The sequence below is a fragment of the Sinocyclocheilus grahami genome, unplaced genomic scaffold, assembly GCF_001515645.1.
Source record: "Sinocyclocheilus grahami isolate Dianchi unplaced genomic scaffold, SAMN03320097.WGS_v1.1 scaffold182.1, whole genome shotgun sequence".
NCBI lineage: Eukaryota > Metazoa > Chordata > Actinopteri > Cypriniformes > Cyprinidae > Sinocyclocheilus > Sinocyclocheilus grahami.
In genome coordinates, this window is record NW_015505361.1 from 840,863 (window position 1) to 863,049 (window position 22,187).

Sequence of the window (22,187 nt, forward strand, 5' to 3'; positions counted from 1 at the left end):
AAGGTAAAAAGAAGAGCATTTATTTAAAATAGAAATATTTTCTAACAATATACACTACAGTTCAAAAGTTTGAGGTCAGAAATTGTTTATTCTTTTTTTTGAAAATTTGTGTTAAATTGTTAAGAAGTGATAGCAAAGATTTATATTGTTAGAAAAGATTTATATTTTGAATAAATGCTGTTCTTTTTAACTTCTTATTTAAAGAATGCTGAAAAAAGTTTCACAGTTTCCAAAAAAATATTTGGCAGCACAACATTGATAATTCTAATCATAAATCAGCATATTAGACTGATTTCTTAAGGATCAATTGAAACTTTATACTGGAGTAATGGCTGACGGAAATTCAGCTTTGCATCACAGAAATAAATATTTTAAAGGATATTAAAATAGAAACCATTATTTTATATTGTAATAACATTTTGCAAGATTACTGTTTTTTCTGTATTTTTGATCAAATACATGCAGCCTTGATGAGCATAAGAGGCTTCTTTAAAAAACATTACAAGTCTTACTGATCCCAAACTTTTGACCGGTAGTGTATATATATATGGGATTTTATTAACAAAATGACGGAGGCAGAGCTATTGGATATTGCTGTGGACAACGGAGGGCCTTAAGGCCCGTTCACACCAAGCACGATAACTATAAAGATAATGATAACAATATAGTTCTAAAAATCATTCTCAATATTAAAGAATAGCATAGTTCACACCACAATTATAACGATAACGATACAGAGGAACGATATCGTTGTGATCACTTTCAAAACTATTTTTTTCCAGCTGATGAGTGATAAAACACTGACAGCCAATCAGAATCCATCTTGCTGTAACGAGCTCAAGAATTTAAAGCGGCAGACGCATGTGTGCTTAGAATAAACAGACGATATCGTTCGCTGGTGTGGACGCTAATATCGTTATCTTTATAGTTATCGTTCTTGGTGTGAACGGGGCTTTAGAGTCAAAAAGACTGAGATTTGCCGCTTTAAAAAGAAGGCAATCAATGGATTTTCCTGCCGTTATCTTCTCATGTTTCCTATGTTTTCAGTAAACTCATGTTCTCCAAATGTCCTCTACTGATGATGAAAGCACCTATAAATCTGCCAGCACTCAGTGCGTCTAATTTCCAAACTATCCCACACACACACATGCACATACACACCATTCAGAGAAGTAAAGAGTTAAAAATAAATAATGAAGTTTCCAGCTTTGTGCAACGGTGAGAGGATCCTCCACTGCGCTCACTCCTGCACCAAAACTCAATTTAAATCGATTCTGTGTCTCAAATCCTGGATGGTTTTTCCCCGTGGGACACAGGAGCCTGTGTGCGGCCACTAATGCACATTCAATGAGAGTTTCTATCAGGCTCAGCTACTGATACTGACAAACAAGAAGTCCTAAAATACTAAAAAAGAAACCAATTTAATTACATAATTAGCTTATGTTATTAGTATAGTCTTTTTTATGCATATATTTATATTTACTATATATTTTTACTTCTACCTGATCTGTCAAAAAGCCAAGCAGCGATCTTAAAAAAATTTAATAAAAATATTTTTTAGGAATCCTAAAATAAATAAATAAATACATACATTTGATAAATTAATTTCAGCAGTCGATTTCTGTGCCATTATTGCCACTCAAATAAATGCTGTTCTTTTGAACTTTCATCAAAGAATCCTGAAAAAAATACTTTAGATAAATATTTAATATATAAACATTTAGAAATGTTAAGCAGCACAACTGTTTTCAACATTGATAATAATCAGAAATGTTTCTTGAGCAGCAAATCGGCATATTAGGATGATTTCTGAAGAATCATGTGACACTGAAGACAGGAGTAATGATTAGAGGTCGACCGATTGATTTTTAAATAATCGGCATCGGCCGATTGTGCTGCAAATTAGGCCGATTCATAGGCAGGCGCATCTGCGGGCAGCTAAGTGTTGTTGCAGAACACCGGAGAATCGCTCTCTGGCTGCGTGAGAGACGGAGCAACTCACACTCTGTCTACAGCCGCTTCTTGTTCACACACAGCTTCAGCTAATGATGGCAGGGCAAAACAGACCGTTTCGAAAGCGTAATTACGACCTCTAGTAATGTTGCTGAAAATGCAGCTTTGATCACAGAAATAAATTAAATTTTAACATATTTTCACACAGAAAACAGCTATTTTAAATCCTAATAATATTTCACAATTTCTACTGTATTTTCGATCAAATAAATGCAGCCTTGGTGAGCAGAGGAGTCTTCTTTCAGAATTATACCAACCTCAAACTTCTGAATGTTAATGTAGTTCAACTCAAGAGACTTGTTTGCAAACCTTAGTCAGTACACACTTATAAACTTACAATGTTTTTGTTTCTATGAAGAACTTTCAAATCTTGTGCACTGGTCCCTAGTGAGCGTGTGTGAGTAAATCTGACTGCTGCTGTACTGATGTGTGTCTAGCGAGTTGCTGCATGGCGTGACCTTGCCTGCGGGTCTGTCACACACACACACACACACACACACAGACAGACAGACACACAGACACACACACACCTGTTTGCCGCAGCCTCTCTCATTATGTCCAGTCATCAGTGAATCACTGGCCCCTAATGGCCTAATGTGACTGTATGACTGCAGCGGACACATAAAGGAACTCAACATTAAAAACCCTCATGATCCCTGCAGGAGACTGACATTCACGGGGAAAAAGAAAGTTAGAAGAAAACTGGATGGAAATTGGCTTCTCCTGACCGCACAGAGGGGTAGAGATGAATGCAGAGGTCACATCCCAGCATGCACTTGGGCGGCCGGAGCTGAGAGGGACGGTATCATTAGAGGAAGTAGATCATGCATCACAATCTCTGAAGGTCTGGACAAAGCCAGTGTTGCGAGGTCCGCTTCGAGACCTCCGGATGCCACAGCAGCGCTATTTTAGAGGACAAAACGAGTGGAGGGAGTCGGTCTTATCTTACATGTCTCCAGCAGCAGATATTGAGAGAAAATCCCTGGAAAAAGCAGCAGCTTATCGGAGCTTTTGTTTGGTGAGCAGAGAAGAGGTCGGATGGTCTTATCAGACACAAAAACACTAACACCGCGAGATGATCAACACCTCACATGTAGATACTCATCATGTAACATAGTTAAAGGTGGTGTAAGTGATGTTTCTGAAGACCGTGCATAAAATATTACTGCTTCCTGACAGATAAGTACATGTCGTGAGGAATCACAACTGCATCTGGTAGAACTAGACTCTATGAGAAGAAAACGACACAAAAGTTTGGGGTTGGTAAGATTTTTAAATGTTTTTGAAAGTCTCTTCTGCTCACCAAGGCTGCATTTATTTGATCAAAAATACACTAAAATAGTGAAATATTATTATGATTTAAAATAGCTGTTTTCTTTGTAAGTAGACGTTAAAATGTAATTTATTGCTGTGATCAAAGCTGAATTTTCAGCATAATTACTACAGTCTTCAGTCACTTGATCATCAGAAATCAGAGTGGAGGGAGTCGGTCTTATCTTACATGTCTCCAGCAGCAGATATTGAGAGAAAATCCCTGGAAAAAGCAGCAGCTTATCGGAGCTTTTGTTTGGTGAGCAGAGAAGAGGTCGGATGGTCTTATCAGACACAAAAACACTAACACCGCGAGATGATCAACACCTCACATGTAGATACTCATCATGTAACATAGTTAAAGGTGGTGTAAGTGATGTTTCTGAAGACCGTGCATAAAATATTACTGCTTCCTGACAGATAAGTACATGTCGTGAGGAATCACAACTGCATCTGGTAGAACTAGACTCTATGAGAAGAAAACGACACAAAAGTTTGGGGTTGGTAAGATTTTTAAATGTTTTTAAAAGTCTCTTCTGCTCACCAAGGCTGCATTTATTTGATCAAAAATACACTAAAATAGTGAAATATTATTATGATTTAAAATAGCTGTTTTCTTTGTAAGTAGACGTTAAAATGTAATTTATTGCTGTGATCAAAGCTGAATTTTCAGCATAATTACTACAGTCTTCAGTCACTTGATCATCAGAAATCATTCTAATATGCTGATTTGCTGCTCAAGAAACATTTATGATTATTAATGTTGAATTAATGTTGAAAACAGTTGTGTTGCTTCACACTTGGGCAGATTATTTTTTTCAGTATTCTTTGATGAATTCACTTATTCCACTTACACTAATAAATGTTTTTACCAACATCAGCCCTGATCATAACTACCAACAATGCATTGATTTTCAGGATTTTAATCCATTAAATGCCAGTTTACATTTTTTTAAATGGAAAAATACAAACAATCAATTATCTTCCGCATACGCCAAGCAGATTTTTTTTTAGGGTTATTACAGTCTTAGACAAGTCAATGATTAGAAACAACATTAATTTTGCATGATGCATTTTTTTGTGCAGTGTCAGATTAAAAAATAAAAATCATAAAATTAATCACTCATACACACAAATTTCTCATACATACAAATCACACTCTGATATCCATACCAACACAATCACACAAGTATAATTATATCACATAATTCAATATAACTTATATATATTTAAGTTATATTGAAATTAAAAGAGAACAGGCTCTATAGGCCAAATGAGAAAATGGTGTCAAAATAGTAATAAACAAACAAAAAAAAAAACATACAAAATAAATAAATAAAAACAAGTAAAGAAAATTAAGAAATGAGCATGAAATACTAAAATTCCAATAACAGAATTTATTTATATTTAATAGAAACTTAAAATAATCTAAAACAGATCAACAGCAATAAACTATAAAATTTCACTACAAAAAAATCAAACAAACAAAAAAAATAAACACGTTAAAGAGGTACTTATGTGAATCCCACTTTAATTGTTTGTAAACCACATAATTTACATTAACCATCCAAACAAACCGTTCAAACCAATCTGGTTTTCAAAACAACAACACTAGACTGATAAAAAACAAATGGATGTTTTCGGATGTTAAAATATCTTGCCAAAACAGCACAGAAGTTTATGATGCACATTTGTTTGTGAGCAGGTTATGTAATAAAACCGTTACTTTGCTCGGTTCTCAGTGAGTGCAAACATGGGCTGATTCTGAGAGCGAGGTCATGGGAAAAGAGTGTGAGTTACATCATTAAGCTACACTTTAGGAGAGAGGATTTAATCAGGGCACAGGAGACAGCGGCAGCGCAATCAATCAATCAAATCAATCAATCGATCAGTACTCACCTCTCCATCTCATACTCTTTCACGCCCGGCTTCACACGTTTCATCACCTACAAGGAAACACACAGTAATCAGATAAGTGCGTTTAACAAAATATTAAATTAGTCATCCACCTCAGTCATCAGCCGAGGGCTTCCCTTCCCTCTCCAGATAAAGCCTAATAATCTCAATGAACTCTCGCCGGCAGTCAGAGCGCACAGACACAGACGAGAGCTGCACAACGGCTCTGAAAATGACCAGCAATTGCCTTCAAATTACAGAACGACTCATCCATTTGATGAGATAACAGTCATTTGCAGCGCGGCGGAGAGAAATGTGGGAGCGCGAGTGTCGAGGGCTGTTTGATGATTGTAGGTTAGGAAGCTTTTATTTCAATCGAGAATCATGAGTCACACTGTATAGCGGCGCTGAAGGATCCCCAGGAGATTGCGGCGATCAGGTTGATGTAGATAATGTTAGTATGTTGGGTGACAGAGGTAATATGATACTTGTAGGAATAAAACGTTGCTAGTATATACTGTTCAAAAGGCTGCCGTCTGTAAGATTTTTTTTTTTTTAAAGAAATTTATATTTTTATTCAGCAAGGACTCATTAAATTTATTAAAAGTGAGAAAAAAGATTTCCGTTTCAAAAATATGCTGTTTTTGAACTTTCTATGCAAAATAATCCTGAAAAAAAAAAAAAAGCAAAAATGAAAAATGTTTTTGGATGTTCATATAAATTATGCTGCAGTGTTTTGTTCCGCAAAGAACACCAATTTTTTTTCTCTACAGTTAAATGAACACTTTTATTCAACAAAAAGCAACAAGTTGATCAAAACTGAAAGGAAAGGCATTTATAATATTACAAAAGATTTCTATTTCAAGTAAATGCTTTTTTAAAATAAGTCAAAACAAGCATGAAAGTATGCATCGGAATATTCTATTCATCAAAGAAGCCTTAAAAAATTAACCATGGCTTCCACAAAAATGAGAAAAAACATTATGCAGTAATACTACTATAAACAATAATATTAATATATATTTTTATATTAACCAAATGATTCCTGAGCAGCAAATCAGTATATTAGCATGATTTCTGAAGGATCATGTGACACCGAAGACTGGAGTAATGATGCTGAAAATTCAGTTTTGATCACAGCAATAAATTACATTTACAATATATTCACACAGAAAACAGTTCTTTTAAATTGTAATATTTCAAAATGTTACTGTTTTTACTGTATTTTTGATCAAGTAAATGCAAGCAGAAGAGACTTCTTTCAAAAACATTTTTTTTAAAAATCAAACTTTTGAATGGTAATTATCTCCTACTAGTTAGAAGCTTGTTTAATGTGTCATTTTAAATTGTAATAATATTTCTCAATATTATAATTTTTAATGTATCATTCTAAAAACAAGAGCAAAAGATGAGCACTTGACTTGTGCTGTGTTAGACAGTCACGGTCTCCTGAAAGTGATCAGGGTTACAGGCATGTAAAAAACAAACAAACATGAAACACAGGACACACAAGTAACAAGAAACTCAACAGAATACATATCAACCCAGTGGATGCTGCACACTGGTGGTGGTTGAGGAGAGACCCCCCCACATGATTGTAAAGCGCTTTGGGTGTACAACAATACACAGTAAAGCGCTATATAAATGCATCATTCATTCATTCATTCACTTAGCCTATTTCCAGTTTTGTATACCTATTTAAACTATGTAAATTATTTATTTTATATTAGCCTGCCCTATAAGCATGGTGTATTTTTATTTGTTTTGTTAATAAAAGTTCTATGTTTTATATATAGGCTAAAGTGAGTTTGACGTCGTATTTTGTTGTTGCATTCAAGCAATTGACGCCGAACTGCCGCTAATTCGAAAATGTAAAATGTGCACGGCGCTTTTTAAGCTATTTAAAAGCGAAGAAAAGCGAGGAAAAGCGAGGAAAAGAGGGGAAATTCAAGCGAGCAAGAAAAACTGACAAATGCAATTCTGATGGGGCTGAAATCACAAAGTCCATGTGGACATCCTATTAAACTAGTCACTGGCATGTAAATAGGGCTAATGATGCTGTTTAAGATCAAATAAATAAATGCATGATTGATTAAGATAACAAATGTTATTTGAAGAAATATAAAACAGAACTATATCATGCATCTCTAAACTGATGCACAATATCATGACTTCAGTATCTCTTCAGATATTTGCATTTGCCATTATGCATCTATCCTGGGCGACTTGCAGCATATGAAAGCCAGGAATCGAACGCTTGACTCTGGCATGGCTAGTTGCATTACCTACACGTCAATATAAATGCTTCAAACTACATTTGCATGTACATATAGTCCATTATTCATATCCGGGAGAATCAAAGGTCGTCCGCTCCTGTCAAACTCAATGAAACAGTAAAACTCTCTGGACTGGAGCTGAAATCTTAATCGCTGCTCGACTGAAACCGACCTTCGTCTCAGCTCTCCTCACAGCAAAGACAAAATCAGCATTTACATTTCAAACTAGCAAAACCTGCTGCTGTAAGCATCACTGACAGACCACGGCACATTCAGATGAATCTCACGAAACCTGGCAAGTACAGGACCAGGTCACTTCACACCAAAAATAAAGATGGACATTATACACGCATTATATAGCATTTTGCTTAAAGAAACTAAAGTCTTGAAATTTTTAAGCATCAAAAAATTCTGCCGATTTGCAAAAAGGCCTAATATCATATATATTACATATAACCTTAATGCATTTCTCAAGATAACAAAAGCAGTAAAATGTTGAAAGTTTATTTTTTTTAATGACAAACAGAAGTATTCAAACTGTATTATTTAACTTACAATCTGCAAAGTAACAGAAAAAGTGGAAATCAAGCATAAAGTCATAAAAGTGAAAAAAAGTTTAAAAAAATTAAAATAAAAAAAATCTTGTGTTTATGGTGTTTTTCTGCTGATTAAGGAAGAATATAAGACTCATTCACTGTACAAATGGTTATCAAAAGCAAAAATGCTAGCAAACATCATATTTTGTGGGAAAGTGTGCAAATCTTCCATCACTATTATATTACAAAAACACACAACAAAAATTCTAAAACTTCAGTAAAATTAAAATTGAAAATATAAAAATAAAAACAATTCAAAATATTAATAAAAACTATAATAGTATCTCAATGAATCCAATGCACTTTGGATGGACACCAGCTATTTTCTGAAGGACTGATCAGAACTCATGCAAATCTATCAATCATTCACCAGCCATATTAGCAAATGATGTTTGTTTTTGTAAACAAATGCTGCTATTTACAAAAAGTGAATACTTGCCTAAAATGTTTTGGTGTTAGTGAGAAAAACAGCTTAAAAACCAGTCTACAGGTCTGGTTTGCACTGGTCTAGTTTGCTGGTTTTAGAGCGGCTTTGTGGACCATCTAACCATCTTAACCTGGCTTCAGTAGTTTTTCTAACAATGCAAGTGTATCTGCTTTGTGTGCAGGTCTTTAATATCTGCTTCATCATGGAGAAGCAAGCAGCAAACTCTCTCTGGAAATCTTGAGGTAATAAGCAAAGGGGAGGAAGAGAAGGAAACAACAAAGTTAGCAGGCGAGCGAAGGGAAACCATAATGAGCCGCTTTCCTTCGAGTAATAGAGGAGAAAACCTAATGCACACGCCAGCGAGAGAAGCACGCAGACCATTAGAGACACGCAGGAGGCTTGTATTATTATTATTATTAAATAACTAATAATACAAGTGTTTACTATTAATATGATATGTTTACTATTTATTTATTATCAGTGTTATTATTATTATTATTAAATAACTAAATAATATTAATAATAAAATCAATGCATTGTGTACTATTAATTATTTATTAAAAGCTATTTAATAATAATAGTAGCAATAAACTATTAATAAATAATAGTAAAATAGCAAAAATGTATTGATTTTATTATTATTATTATTAAATAACTAATATTAAAAAAATAATAAAATCAATAAGTTATTTTTACTATTTATTTATTATTAACAGGTTGTTGTTATTATTAAATAAATAAAATAGCAATAATAATAATAATATATTTACTTTTTATTATTATATATGGTACTATTTCAATTATATATTTTCTCTTTAATTGAAAAATATAATGTCTAACAGAGACATCAATAACAACAATTTATATATACATTTACATTTTTATTTACACTGAATTAATGTTTTATACATACACATATTTATATATTTAATAAAATATATTTTATTTTGCATTAAAATATTAAAATAAAAATGTATATTGTGTTAAATGTATACTATGTACATTACAATGAATGTACAGTATATAATAATAATAATAATAATAATAATAATACATGTATACATAATTAAATTGCTATGTTATTTTTTTTATTTATACTTTTTTTATTTATACCATAGTCCAAATATCACTACAAGACAAGGTTGGCATCTTGAAAGACTTTACATAAAGTAAATGAGAAAGCTCTTACCAGTGTGAGCAGGACACTCGGCTTCATTTTAGTCAGCACATCAGCAATCTGTGGAGAAAAGCTTTCATTAGAGCGGATCATTTAAGCGGAATATCACTGGCTTTGCAGGAATATCAGTGAAAATCCCCGGACGCCGCTGACAGGTGCACTAATGAACGACAGAAATGGCCTTGGAGGAGAGATTTCTTATGAAAAGCAGATCCAGCGGTGGCGGCAGACAGACAGACAGCGTAAATGTCAACCGAAGAGAGAATGAATCACCAATAATCTGCACGAACAGAACGAGCAAAGGATTGTGGGAAGGAACACCTGAGCTGTCTTATGTGCTCCCAGGAGTGGATAAGCAGCATTTTAAACCCGCAGGACGAATCAAGCGCAGACTATTTCACCTCAGGGCAGATTTCGGAGCAGAATCCACATTTCTGTCTGATACTTCATCCAACAGAAATCCATACAGACGACACCAGCGCTGAATGCTAAAGCGATAGTCGGTCAGTATTTACTCAGCCTCATGTTAGTGCACACCTGTATGCAACACAGAACATTGTTGAACATCTTTTGTTCATGCAGAAGCGTCAGGATCTATTATCATATTCTAATAGAGCTGTCAGGAAAACAGATTGAGTTGTGACGACAGTCTGAGGAGTAAATGAAGCTTTCGGCGTCCTGAACGAATGAACCCAGCGAGAACATCAGATTAATGCGGTGCGGGAGCCGTGTGCTTAAAGGCCCTTATCCACAAATTACAAACACGCCGCGAGCCCAACGACAGACAGCACTGACACCCTGACCACATCCACAGAATATGAGCTGAGAGACCGATTAGGACATCTTTATTATTATTATTACTATTAATTATTACTACTACTTTTATTATATATTATTATATTTTCATTTTTCAATTATGAACAATTTTGTATATACACTACACATACAGCAAAATTTCATACATACATACATACATACATACATACATACATACATACATACATACATACATACATACATACATACATACATACATACATACATACATACATACATACATACATACATACATACATACATACATACATACATACATACATACATACATACATACATACATACATACATACATACATACATACATACATACATACATACATACATACATACATACATACATACATACATACATACATACATACATACATACATACATACATACATACATACATACATACATACATACATACATACATACATACATACATACATACATACATACATACATACATACATACATACATACATACATACATACATACATACATACATACATACATACATACATACATACATACATACATACATACATACATACATACATACATACATACATACATACATACATACATACATACATACATACATACATACATACATACATACATACATACATACATACATACATACATACATACATACATACATACATACATACATACATACATACATACATACATACATACATACATACATACATACATACATACATACATACATACATACATACATACATACATACATACATACATACATACATACATACATACATACATACATACATACATACATACATACATACATACATACATACATACATACATACATACATACATACATACATACATACATACATACATACATACATACATACATACATACATACATACATACATACATACATACATACATACATACATACATACATACATACATACATACATACATACATACATACATACATACATACATACATACATACATACATACATACATACATACATACATACATACATACATACATACATACATACATACATACATACATACATACATACATACATACATACATACATACATACATACATACATACATACATACATACATACATACATACATACATACATACATACATACATACATACATACATACATACATACATACATACATACATACATACATACATACATACATACATACATACATACATACATACATACATACATACATACATACATACATACATACATACATACATACATACATACATACATACATACATACATAATAATAATAATAATAATAATAATAATAATAATAATAATAATAATAATAATAATAATAATAATAATAATACATGTATACATAATTAAATTGCTATGTTATTTTTTTTATTTATACTTTTTTTATTTATACCATAGTCCAAATATCACTACAAGACAAGGTTGGCATCTTGAAAGACTTTACATAAAGTAAATGAGAAAGCTCTTACCAGTGTGAGCAGGACACTCGGCTTCATTTTAGTCAGCACATCAGCAATCTGTGGAGAAAAGCTTTCATTAGAGCGGATCATTTAAGCGGAATATCACTGGCTTTGCAGGAATATCAGTGAAAATCCCCGGACGCCGCTGACAGGTGCACTAATGAACGACAGAAATGGCCTTGGAGGAGAGATTTCTTATGAAAAGCAGATCCAGCGGTGGCGGCAGACAGACAGACAGCGTAAATGTCAACCGAAGAGAGAATGAATCACCAATAATCTGCACGAACAGAACGAGCAAAGGATTGTGGGAAGGAACACCTGAGCTGTCTTATGTGCTCCCAGGAGTGGATAAGCAGCATTTTAAACCCGCAGGACGAATCAAGCGCAGACTATTTCACCTCAGGGCAGATTTCGGAGCAGAATCCACATTTCTGTCTGATACTTCATCCAACAGAAATCCATACAGACGACACCAGCGCTGAATGCTAAAGCGATAGTCGGTCAGTATTTACTCAGCCTCATGTTAGTGCACACCTGTATGCAACAGAACATTGTTGAACATCTTTTGTTCATGCAGAAGCGTCAGGATCTATTATCATATTCTAATAGAGCTGTCAGGAAAACAGATTGAGTTGTGACGACAGTCTGAGGAGTAAATGAAGCTTTCGGCGTCCTGAACGAATGAACCCAGCGAGAACATCAGATTAATGCGGTGCGGGAGCCGTGTGCTTAAAGGCCCTTATCCACAAATTACAAACACGCCGCGAGCCCAACGACAGACAGCACTGACACCCTGACCACATCCACAGAATATGAGCTGAGAGACCGATTAGGACATCTTTATTATTATTATTACTATTAATTATTACTACTACTTTTATTATATATTATTATATTTTCATTTTTCAATTATGAACAATTTTGTATATACACTACACATACAGCAAAATTTCATACATACATACATACATACATACATACATACATACATACATACATACATACATACATACATACATACATACATACATACATACATACATACATACATACATACATACATACATACAGTATTTTTTCTAAACAATGTATAAATAAAAACAATATACAAAAATAAAAAATATTAAAATAAAAATTGTAAATAAGCTATTATTATTATTGGACTTAACATTTAGAATTGTATGTGTTTTCAAGAGAGTGCCAACTAATAATTAATTCTTATCATATATTATATTATTTGAATGTATTCAATTTCTTCAAATAAAAATAATATTTAAATCGGATATTATTGCTACGTATTGACAGACTACAAACAAACAGCTCAATTCTTAAATGCATTCTGTGGTTTTCTAATAATATAAAAGTGCATTATGTTTTTCATAACCGCAGATACATGTTGCAGTTCCTTATAAAGTTACTGAGCAACTGACTAATGTTTCTTTGATTTACTCACTGAAATGCCTCGTACCTGCAGAATAAATAGACGCGAGCAGCAGCTGTACATCATCTTAACGTGTCAGTGCTATAAATATTTGATTATTTTGTTAGCAGACTAGATTTGACTTATGACTCTGAAAGAAAGTCACACTGGTTTGCAAATAAAAGGCGAGACCCATAGCAAAAATAAAGATGTGGTTTGTTAACATTAGTGAATGCATTAGCTAACATCAACTTATTAGGTGCATTAACTAATGTTAACATGTATTACTAAATATTTAAATATGTATTCGCAAATGAGGAAACTGACAAACTAAGATGCTTTAGAAGTATTCATATTAACTAGGGATGTAACGATTACCGGTTTGATGATAAATCATGATAAAATTCCCCATGGTTAGTATTACCATTTCATCTTTTAATTATCATCAAAACCGTATTAGATTACCGTGATTTGAACAACTGGCAATAAATAAATACTGTCCAGCATAAAGCAGAGGTTTAAGTAACAGTCTCACGTGCGCACAGCACGCAGAGTAGTTTCGTTTTGAGTGAAAACTGGGCTGAAAAGCTGGGAGGTTTTAAAAGAGTGCTAAGGGAATTATACAAATGAATATATGAATTAATTAATTATATGAATGTACCTCTGAAGGTTCTGACTGTCTTCAGAGACTAGATTTGACTTATGACTCTGAAAGAAAGTCACACTGGTTTGCAAATAAAAGGCGAGACCCATAGCAAAAATAAAGATGTGGTTTGTTAACATTAGTGAATGCATTAGCTAACATCAACTTATTAGGTGCATTAACTAATGTTAACATGTATTACTAAATATTTAAATATGTATTCGCAAATGAGGAAACTGACAAACTAAGATGCTTTAGAAGTATTCATATTAACTAGGGATGTAACGATTACCGGTTTGATGATAAATCATGATAAAATTCCCCATGGTTAGTATTACCATTTCATCTTTTAATTATCAAAACCATATTAGATTACCGTGATTTGAACAACTGGCAATAAATAAATACTGTCCAGCATAAAGCAGAGGTTTAAGTAACAGTCTCACGTGCGCACAGCACGCAGAGTAGTTTTGTTTTGAGTGAAAACTGGGTTGAAAAGCTGGGAGGTTTTAAAAGAGTGCTAAGGGAATTATACAAATGAATATATGAATTAATTAATTATATGAATGTACCTCTGAAGGTTCTGACTGTCTTCAGAAACGATCAATGGCATTTTGTTTTCATCTTCGCTCCATGTAATACCTAAAGCAAGTGTTCTTAATCGCAATGCTGCTTTGTCCACTGAGGTAACGGTGAACAGCTCTAATTCAGCTTTTCCATAAGATTTACAGATTCAGCCTGTGTGCAGTTTCTGTCTGGCCAAAAACAGACCGAATTTGCATGCCCTGCTGTAAATTTTGACCGGTTGATGAAAAACAAGCTTTTGTGAATTCTACACATTTAAACAATTCAGATCTAAGTTATCTAGAATTATTTATGAAGCAGATAAAATACATATAATCATTTATTAATCAATTATCATTTTGACTTGTATATTTTCTTTATTTAAAGGCTGAAATGTGAGGTTTACCTTTTTATTAAACTTTTTCAAAGCTTTATTTGAACATTTACATGAGATATTTCAACATGCTATTAAACCGTTGTCAGTCAAGTTGTCATTTAAAATCCGAACATCACTGGTAAGGTTATTGTTTTAGTGATTAAGCAAACGAAAAGTAATGTATTTGTTGTTTGTTGATTTTTAAATATAAAACTTGAAGTGATTTATGTGTCGTACTTTTTTAACATCTCCAGCACATTTGAACAATATCGTGATAATACTGATAACCGGGATAATTTTGATCACTATAATCGTGATAAGAAGTTTTCATACCGTTACATCCCTAATATTAACAAATGAGAGTGTTGTAAAGCATTGCGGTTACATTCATAAAACAAAACAATACTTGCGTCTACATGAAGGACTGTTTTTCACAGCTTTTAGAAAGTAGTTCAAGCTAAACTGATGTTTCAGGACATGACGTGCTAATGTGTTTGAGCTGATGTGTGCGGAGAGTAAATTAACACCTAGCTCAGTTAAAGACGAGCAAACTCTCACATCATGCAGTCTGACATCAGTGTGAACTGCAGCTTCATATTATGAAATAGAATTAAAATAATACTTGTCTTGTTTAATTAATATCGCTATAAAATCCTGCATTTAAATAGATCAAAAGAATTTTTTTTTAATAATAGAATAAAAATAACAACATAAAAAGTACCTTATCTATAAAATCCTGCTCTGAAATGGATCAAAATAATTGATTTTTCAAATGATAACTAAAAAAACTGTACCTTGTCTTGTCGCTATTTATTTCTGCTCCCCTTATTAGATCAAAAGAATTGAGCTTTTTTAATTATACAATTAAAAAAATAACAAAAGTGTACCTTGCTATGAATAGCTATTTTTTCTTTGTTCATTTTAATTAAAATTGTAGTATTTTATATTATATTGTACTATAATAACTTATTGTAAAAACAATTTTTGTTTTGATTAAGTTTTATTTTTTAGTTTAATTAGTTTGTTATTTTAGTATTTAATATTAAGTATTTAGTATTAATATTAAACAAGATGATTAGAGTAAAACAGTGCTTTCCATGAAGAGAATTGTTTGTATCTGTCGATTTTACACATTTGCCATTAGGAAGAAAGATTATCTACCCATTGACTGCTCTCGACACATCTCTTTGGCCAAGCATTCAAATAATGCATCTCATAATCTTGTACTGAAGTTATATCTGATCAAATGCACATTATTATTCTTTAGCTTGGGTTAAACAAATACATTTGCTTGGTTGGAACAGCAGCTACGCTAATTATGTCTATTTGTTGTATTTGTATTTGTTTCTCTGCTTCTGCCACAGGATTGACTAGGATTTACACAAGCTTCAGTCTGGATCCAGAACACCTGAGAAGAGATGATGAGGACCTCAGATGATGCCAACCCTGAAACAACATACAGAACTACCACATTTTGCTATAAGTTTGATTGCATCATATAATAATTGCTGTTAATAGTGTTATTCGTCTGGTTGATTACATCTTTAATTGATTTTTCCGTACATTTCTGCCATATGTACATTAACTGACAGTCACCACTGATAAGCTACCACTAAATATTGTAGAAACTTAATTTGCTGTAAAGTTGCTTTGCAACGATTTGTATCGTGAAAAGCGCTATACAAATAAACTTGAATTGAATTGAACATACCCTTGAATCTTAATACTGTCAAACTATTGATGTAAAGTCAAAGACAAAATGAATGCTTCAAGTTACTGTTATTAAATAAATGAATGAAATAAATGGATCTACAGGCAATTGAATCATAGGGTGTCCTAACTTTGTCACACATGGCTTTTCCCTCTTTGCTGTATTTTTGTTAAATAAATAATGACATGGTTTGATATGTCATGTGATGTTGTTTATCTGAGGATTTATTTTCCAAATTTTAAAACCTGCCAAGGACCAGACAATTTGTTATTATGTCCTGATACAAAAAAACATGGAATAATTCCAGTACTGATTTAATGAGTCTTTCACTGATGTGCAATTGCAATATTTAGAGAGCAGTTTTTTTGAATCCAGAAGGTATAAAATTTGGATAACACAACAAGTACGCTTTCCATTCTTCATTAGAATGTTAGTTACCAGCCAATGCAATAATGATAAAATGGACAAATATTGGCATTTTAATCAGACTGGTCAATATACATCAGTAGTATTTATGTCTAAGAGAGAGTGAGAACCGTGTGCTGTCGGTCAATGTGTTAGATTTAGCACTTTAGTGAAAACTACTGTAGGAAATTCACATTTTAATATCCTAAAGGCAATAAGAAGATAATCAGAATAAATGAAATGAGAGCATATAGCAGACTCTGGAAAGCTAATTATTTTTCTCCAGCGGTATCAGACACACGCTGCATGTTAAGATGCAGCAGTTTAAGTTTAAGTGTAATTGTAAGTTGTTAGCTGGCATATCGGTGCCTACAGCCATGGGTCAGTCCTCCACATGTGGAAAGCAGTCATGCTTACATTATGAATAATTCACTGTTTTAAACGCCCTCATAGATGTTTTCTATTTCTGTTTGCTTGTCAACAGCTCTGCTTCCAAGTGAGCTTTCTAGACAGCATTTTAGTCATTCAGGACTTTACAAAAGGCAGCAAAATTCTTATTAAACGCCTAATTCTGGCCAAATTCTAAGGTAGTGCTTCACAGATAAGGCAATTCCACAAAGCACTGCAATGAGCTCAGATAAAAGTTGGAGGACAGCAACTACAGTTTAAATCCTATGAACAAGAGCAATCCAAGAGCCCAATTTCAGAGAATATACTGCAAAATATACAAAATTCCAACAAAAAACTCCAAGCAAGAGACAATTTCTGAATGAAATGAGTTTGAAAAAAAGCGGGTGAATCAATGATTCAATGATCCATTCATAACGGGAGTCATTTACTTCACTCCTGAATGAATCAGTGTTCAAACAAATCAAATGATTGAATCAATGAATCCATGACTTATCGAGAAGACGCTGTATCCTACGCTGTGAGAGTAAATTTGTTTTATCACATCTTATAATTACCAAACTTGTCAACACTTGACACTTACCACTGAGAAACGTCCTGCTCCAGTCGTGCTTGCGAATCAGTCTCATGTCGATCAGCCAGTTTCATCATCAGACTCCGGCTCGAATTGGAAAAGTACAATCGATACCATCTTTTCTATGTATGGACAAGTCTCCAGGGCTGTCATTCCATCATTGCAATGGGCGTTTCGTTTCCGACACACGCTGTACGCGGTAGACCAATCCAGAGCCAATCTCTACGGCTCTGGACCAATCACAAAGGACTGCGCCATCTGACCAATCAGCAGTGAGGGCTCACAGAAAGGAGGGGTTTAGAGAGACTGATTCTTTGAACTGCTTCGCACTAGTCGTTTACGAATCATTTAGAAATTAGGTAAAATTAAATTTATTTTTTGAGAAAACTTGCATGCATGTAAACCTGTTTTAGGAGACTCATAAAACAATATTAGCAACCTTAAAAATGGCATAATAGGGGCACTTTAAGACAATAACTGCCACATAATGGCAGTTTTAGTTTCTTATTTAGAGTATCATTTTATTAAAATATAATTTCATATTTCCATATTAATAAAAAATCTGAAAATATTTTTTGTAGTATCCATCTCATGCTTTTCTCATGCAACACAATAATGGCTTTAAATGATCTTTTGTGGGTAATTTCGGAGCCAAATTTGATGTGTGATTAATGAGATTGTGTAATAAATTAGATTCAAAATTTTAATCGATCAACAGCCCTTATCCATATATGGTACTGAAAATTATTATTTAAAAATAATATATATATAATAATCTTTTAATATAAATAACAAAATTCAGTTACATCTGAACACAAACACTCTTTTCATGAAATAAAGTAACTAAAAACAAGACTCAGTTACAAAGCAGCTAAAGGCCACTAAAGGAGTTTCATTATCACAATATAAACACTCATTTGCATTATATAAGCCAATATAAGACAAACCTAATGAGTGCAAATGAACAAGCTGCATACTAATAAACACAGCGTTTTAAAGTGAAACTGCACTCACGTCAGTGGTGTAATGCACCTCATCGATGGCGTATTTCTCCTTGAAGTGTTCACGCGGGTAGATCCTGTTGAGACAGACAGACAGAAAGAGCTTTAATGAGAACATCCCATGGAGTGGATGTACTTTATTTAGATCCTCCTTCTTATGCTCAAACGAAATTTGTTCCCATTTTTATGACAGCCATTTTGCTCTAACGTTATTTTAAATGCATTAAAACTGATACTCTGCATTAAGTATGTAATTTTTCAATAATTTCCATGATCGATCGTCGTTTAAATTAATGATAAATTAATTGTTAACCTTAATACTGCAAAATGCGTCTATTGCAGTGGCATATTCACTGGCATGACTGGATGTACAAATGCCACTCAAAATGCCAGCTTCCTCACCTGAATTAAAGGGGGTTTTAGTCTAAATAAAGGCTAGTAGCAGGACTGTAAAATGAATAGATGTGATTATGATCATTTGTGACCCTGGACCACAAAAGCAGTCATAAGTAGCACGGGTGAATTTGTAGCAATAGCCAACAATACATTGTATGGGTCAAAACTATTATTTTTCTTTTATGCCAAAAATCATTAGGATATTAAGTAAAGATCATGTTCCATGAAGATATTTTGTAAATTTCCTTCCGTAACTATAGCAAAACTTAATTTTTGGTTAGTAATTCGCATTGCTAAGAACTTCATTTGAACAACTTTAAAGATGATTTTCTCAATATTTAGATTTTTTTGCACCCTCAGATTCCAGATTTTAAAATAGTTGTATCCTAACAAACCATACATCAATTGAAAGTGTATTTATTCAGCTTTCATATGATGTATAAATCTCAATTTACAAAAAAACTGACCCTTATGACTGGTTTTATGGTCCAGGGTCACGTTTAATAAAATGAAGCGAGCGCGCCGTAGTTACTTTTGGGATCATTTTACTTTGTTGCTGTTTCATATCCCGTCACGGAGACCACTGAACGTGCCTCTTTAAATGCTGTCATGGTGCTTGTTGTTGTACTTTAAAACACAATCGCAATCTTTGCAATTGACATTATTGGCATTTAAAATAAAATGATCCCAAACTAAGTTTGGCGCGTGTTTTTGTGTCAGAGAACCACTTCCACCGGCGGTGCTGCGGCAAAACACACTGCTGCTCACATGAAACATTTTAATGCGAGTATGACACAAGCTTTGTTTACAAGAGAAATAATTGGTTAGCAGGCAAATGTTACATCGTAACCATGCTTTTGCAGTCATGCGGATACATTGTGTTCTGTTTTGCCGGTTGGTCACGAATTTCCATGCATTTAATTATATTTATGGTTTCTTTTCCCAAATCCTCACCGTCTCAACCTCAAATTTCACAGGTTTATTTTATTGTCGTTCACTTTTAAACAATGTTTTTGCATCTCTTACTGTGGTAAACATGCGGGCGCAAATAAAGATTTCGTGGCCATGAATTAAGAATTCATTCCTATGACTTATTTCGTTCCCTCATTTTATAAATTCATGAAACATGGAGAGTGGCCACAAATGAATAAGTCGTAGGAATGAATTAACAAGTTGTAGGAATGAATTCTATACAGGCTATATATACAGGATCTGTCCTGCTAGTGTCCGCATCCCTGTCAAAGCGTAGAGCCCGATATGAAACAATTATCTGGGGAAATTATAATTAAACATGGCTTACTACATTTCAATACAAAATAACTTTCTGTTTTAAATAAACTTTTAGGGGTGGAACGGTTCGCCGAAAAAATCGAACCATTAAGCTTTCTCTGAAGTATTGTGTTTAAATGGACAAATTCACACAAAAAATGATGTCAAAATGCCTTGGTAAGTATCCTATAGCAGACATAGCCGGCTGAAGGTACTGTATCAGTGCATTCTCTTAAAGCGACAGCACTTTCTTAATATTAATCAAACAGCAACAACAAAGAAATCACTCACTGCTCTTGATTGAATAGGTTTTGTGACTTTAATAAAGATTAATCTTTAATTTATACAGTCAAATATGCAATGCTGTTTTACATTTCATTTCTTTATTCAATTTCAGTACCTAAAAACTAATGTTAGACCTACCTAAAATAAAAAACTGAAAATCACTGTTTATTTTATTTGTATGTTTACTCTATTGCATTTGTTTGTGCTGTTGATTGTAGTTAGATAGATTATTCTTATTTTCTTTATTTTTATTTGACAGTATAGTTTTTGCCTAAACATAGCACATACCGAACCGTACCGAAACCGTGACTCTAAAACCGTGATACAAACTGAACCATGAGTAAGTGGAACCGTTTCACCCCAGTACTTTTAAAGTTTGGATCACATTTGAAACGTAATTTGTACGTAGTAAATTATTTTCGCCAAAGCCCCGTCACCGTCACTCACAGCCGCACGCAGCCCAAAATTAAACTGCTTAATCGACCATCGATAGCTTTAATCGATTACATCTCTTATCGACAATTAATCAATCGTCGATTAATCGTTGACATCCCTACTGTACTCTGCATGAACGTTGGACAAAGACTGGACTTCCGTCTTGATTCTGCTAATGGTTTCTGCAGTCCTCAGATAATCAAGTAAATGGACTCTTGATGTCGAGTGTTTGTGGTTCTTGGAGATGAAGTATTCATGCAAACACACTCCAACCTCATTTTCAAATTGCACATCAATAACTTTGAGAGCTTTACTAATATACGGCTATAAAGTTTTGCAAACACACTCAGTTTTGCGCTTTGCTGAGAGAAAGTAGAGACACAAGGTTTCCAGAAATTAATTATGCTAATAACCTATTCATATTCTCCACAGAGAAACTGATTTATATCCATTAACATTTAAATGTATAGGGCCAGTTAAGATTTTTATTCAGCAAGGATGCATTAAATTGATCAAAAGTGACAGTAAAGACATTTATAATGTTACAAAAGATTTCTATTTCAAATAAATACTGTTCTTTTTAACTTTCCATTCATTCACTCCATTCAAAGAATCCTTAAAAATAAAATGTTTCCAACATTGATAATCAGAAATGTTTCTTGAGCAGCAAATCAGCATA

The 22,187-nt window shown here is 33.5% G+C and overlaps 1 protein-coding gene across 1 annotated transcript in view; it reads right to left on the reverse strand.

Annotated features, from left to right (window-relative positions):
- pepd (peptidase D) overlaps window positions 1-22,187 on the reverse strand; it is an 80,556-nt gene that overhangs the window by 43,172 nt on the left and 15,197 nt on the right. Inside the window, exons 4-7 of the mRNA XM_016284412.1 lie at window positions 19,137-19,200; window positions 11,975-12,078; window positions 5,347-5,446; window positions 5,224-5,270 (exon numbers count right to left, since the gene is read on the reverse strand). Coding sequence (XP_016139898.1) covers window positions 5,224-5,270; window positions 5,347-5,446; window positions 11,975-12,078; window positions 19,137-19,200 — 315 coding nt within the window. The remainder of the gene's footprint in view (window positions 1-5,223; window positions 5,271-5,346; window positions 5,447-11,974; window positions 12,079-19,136; window positions 19,201-22,187) is intronic.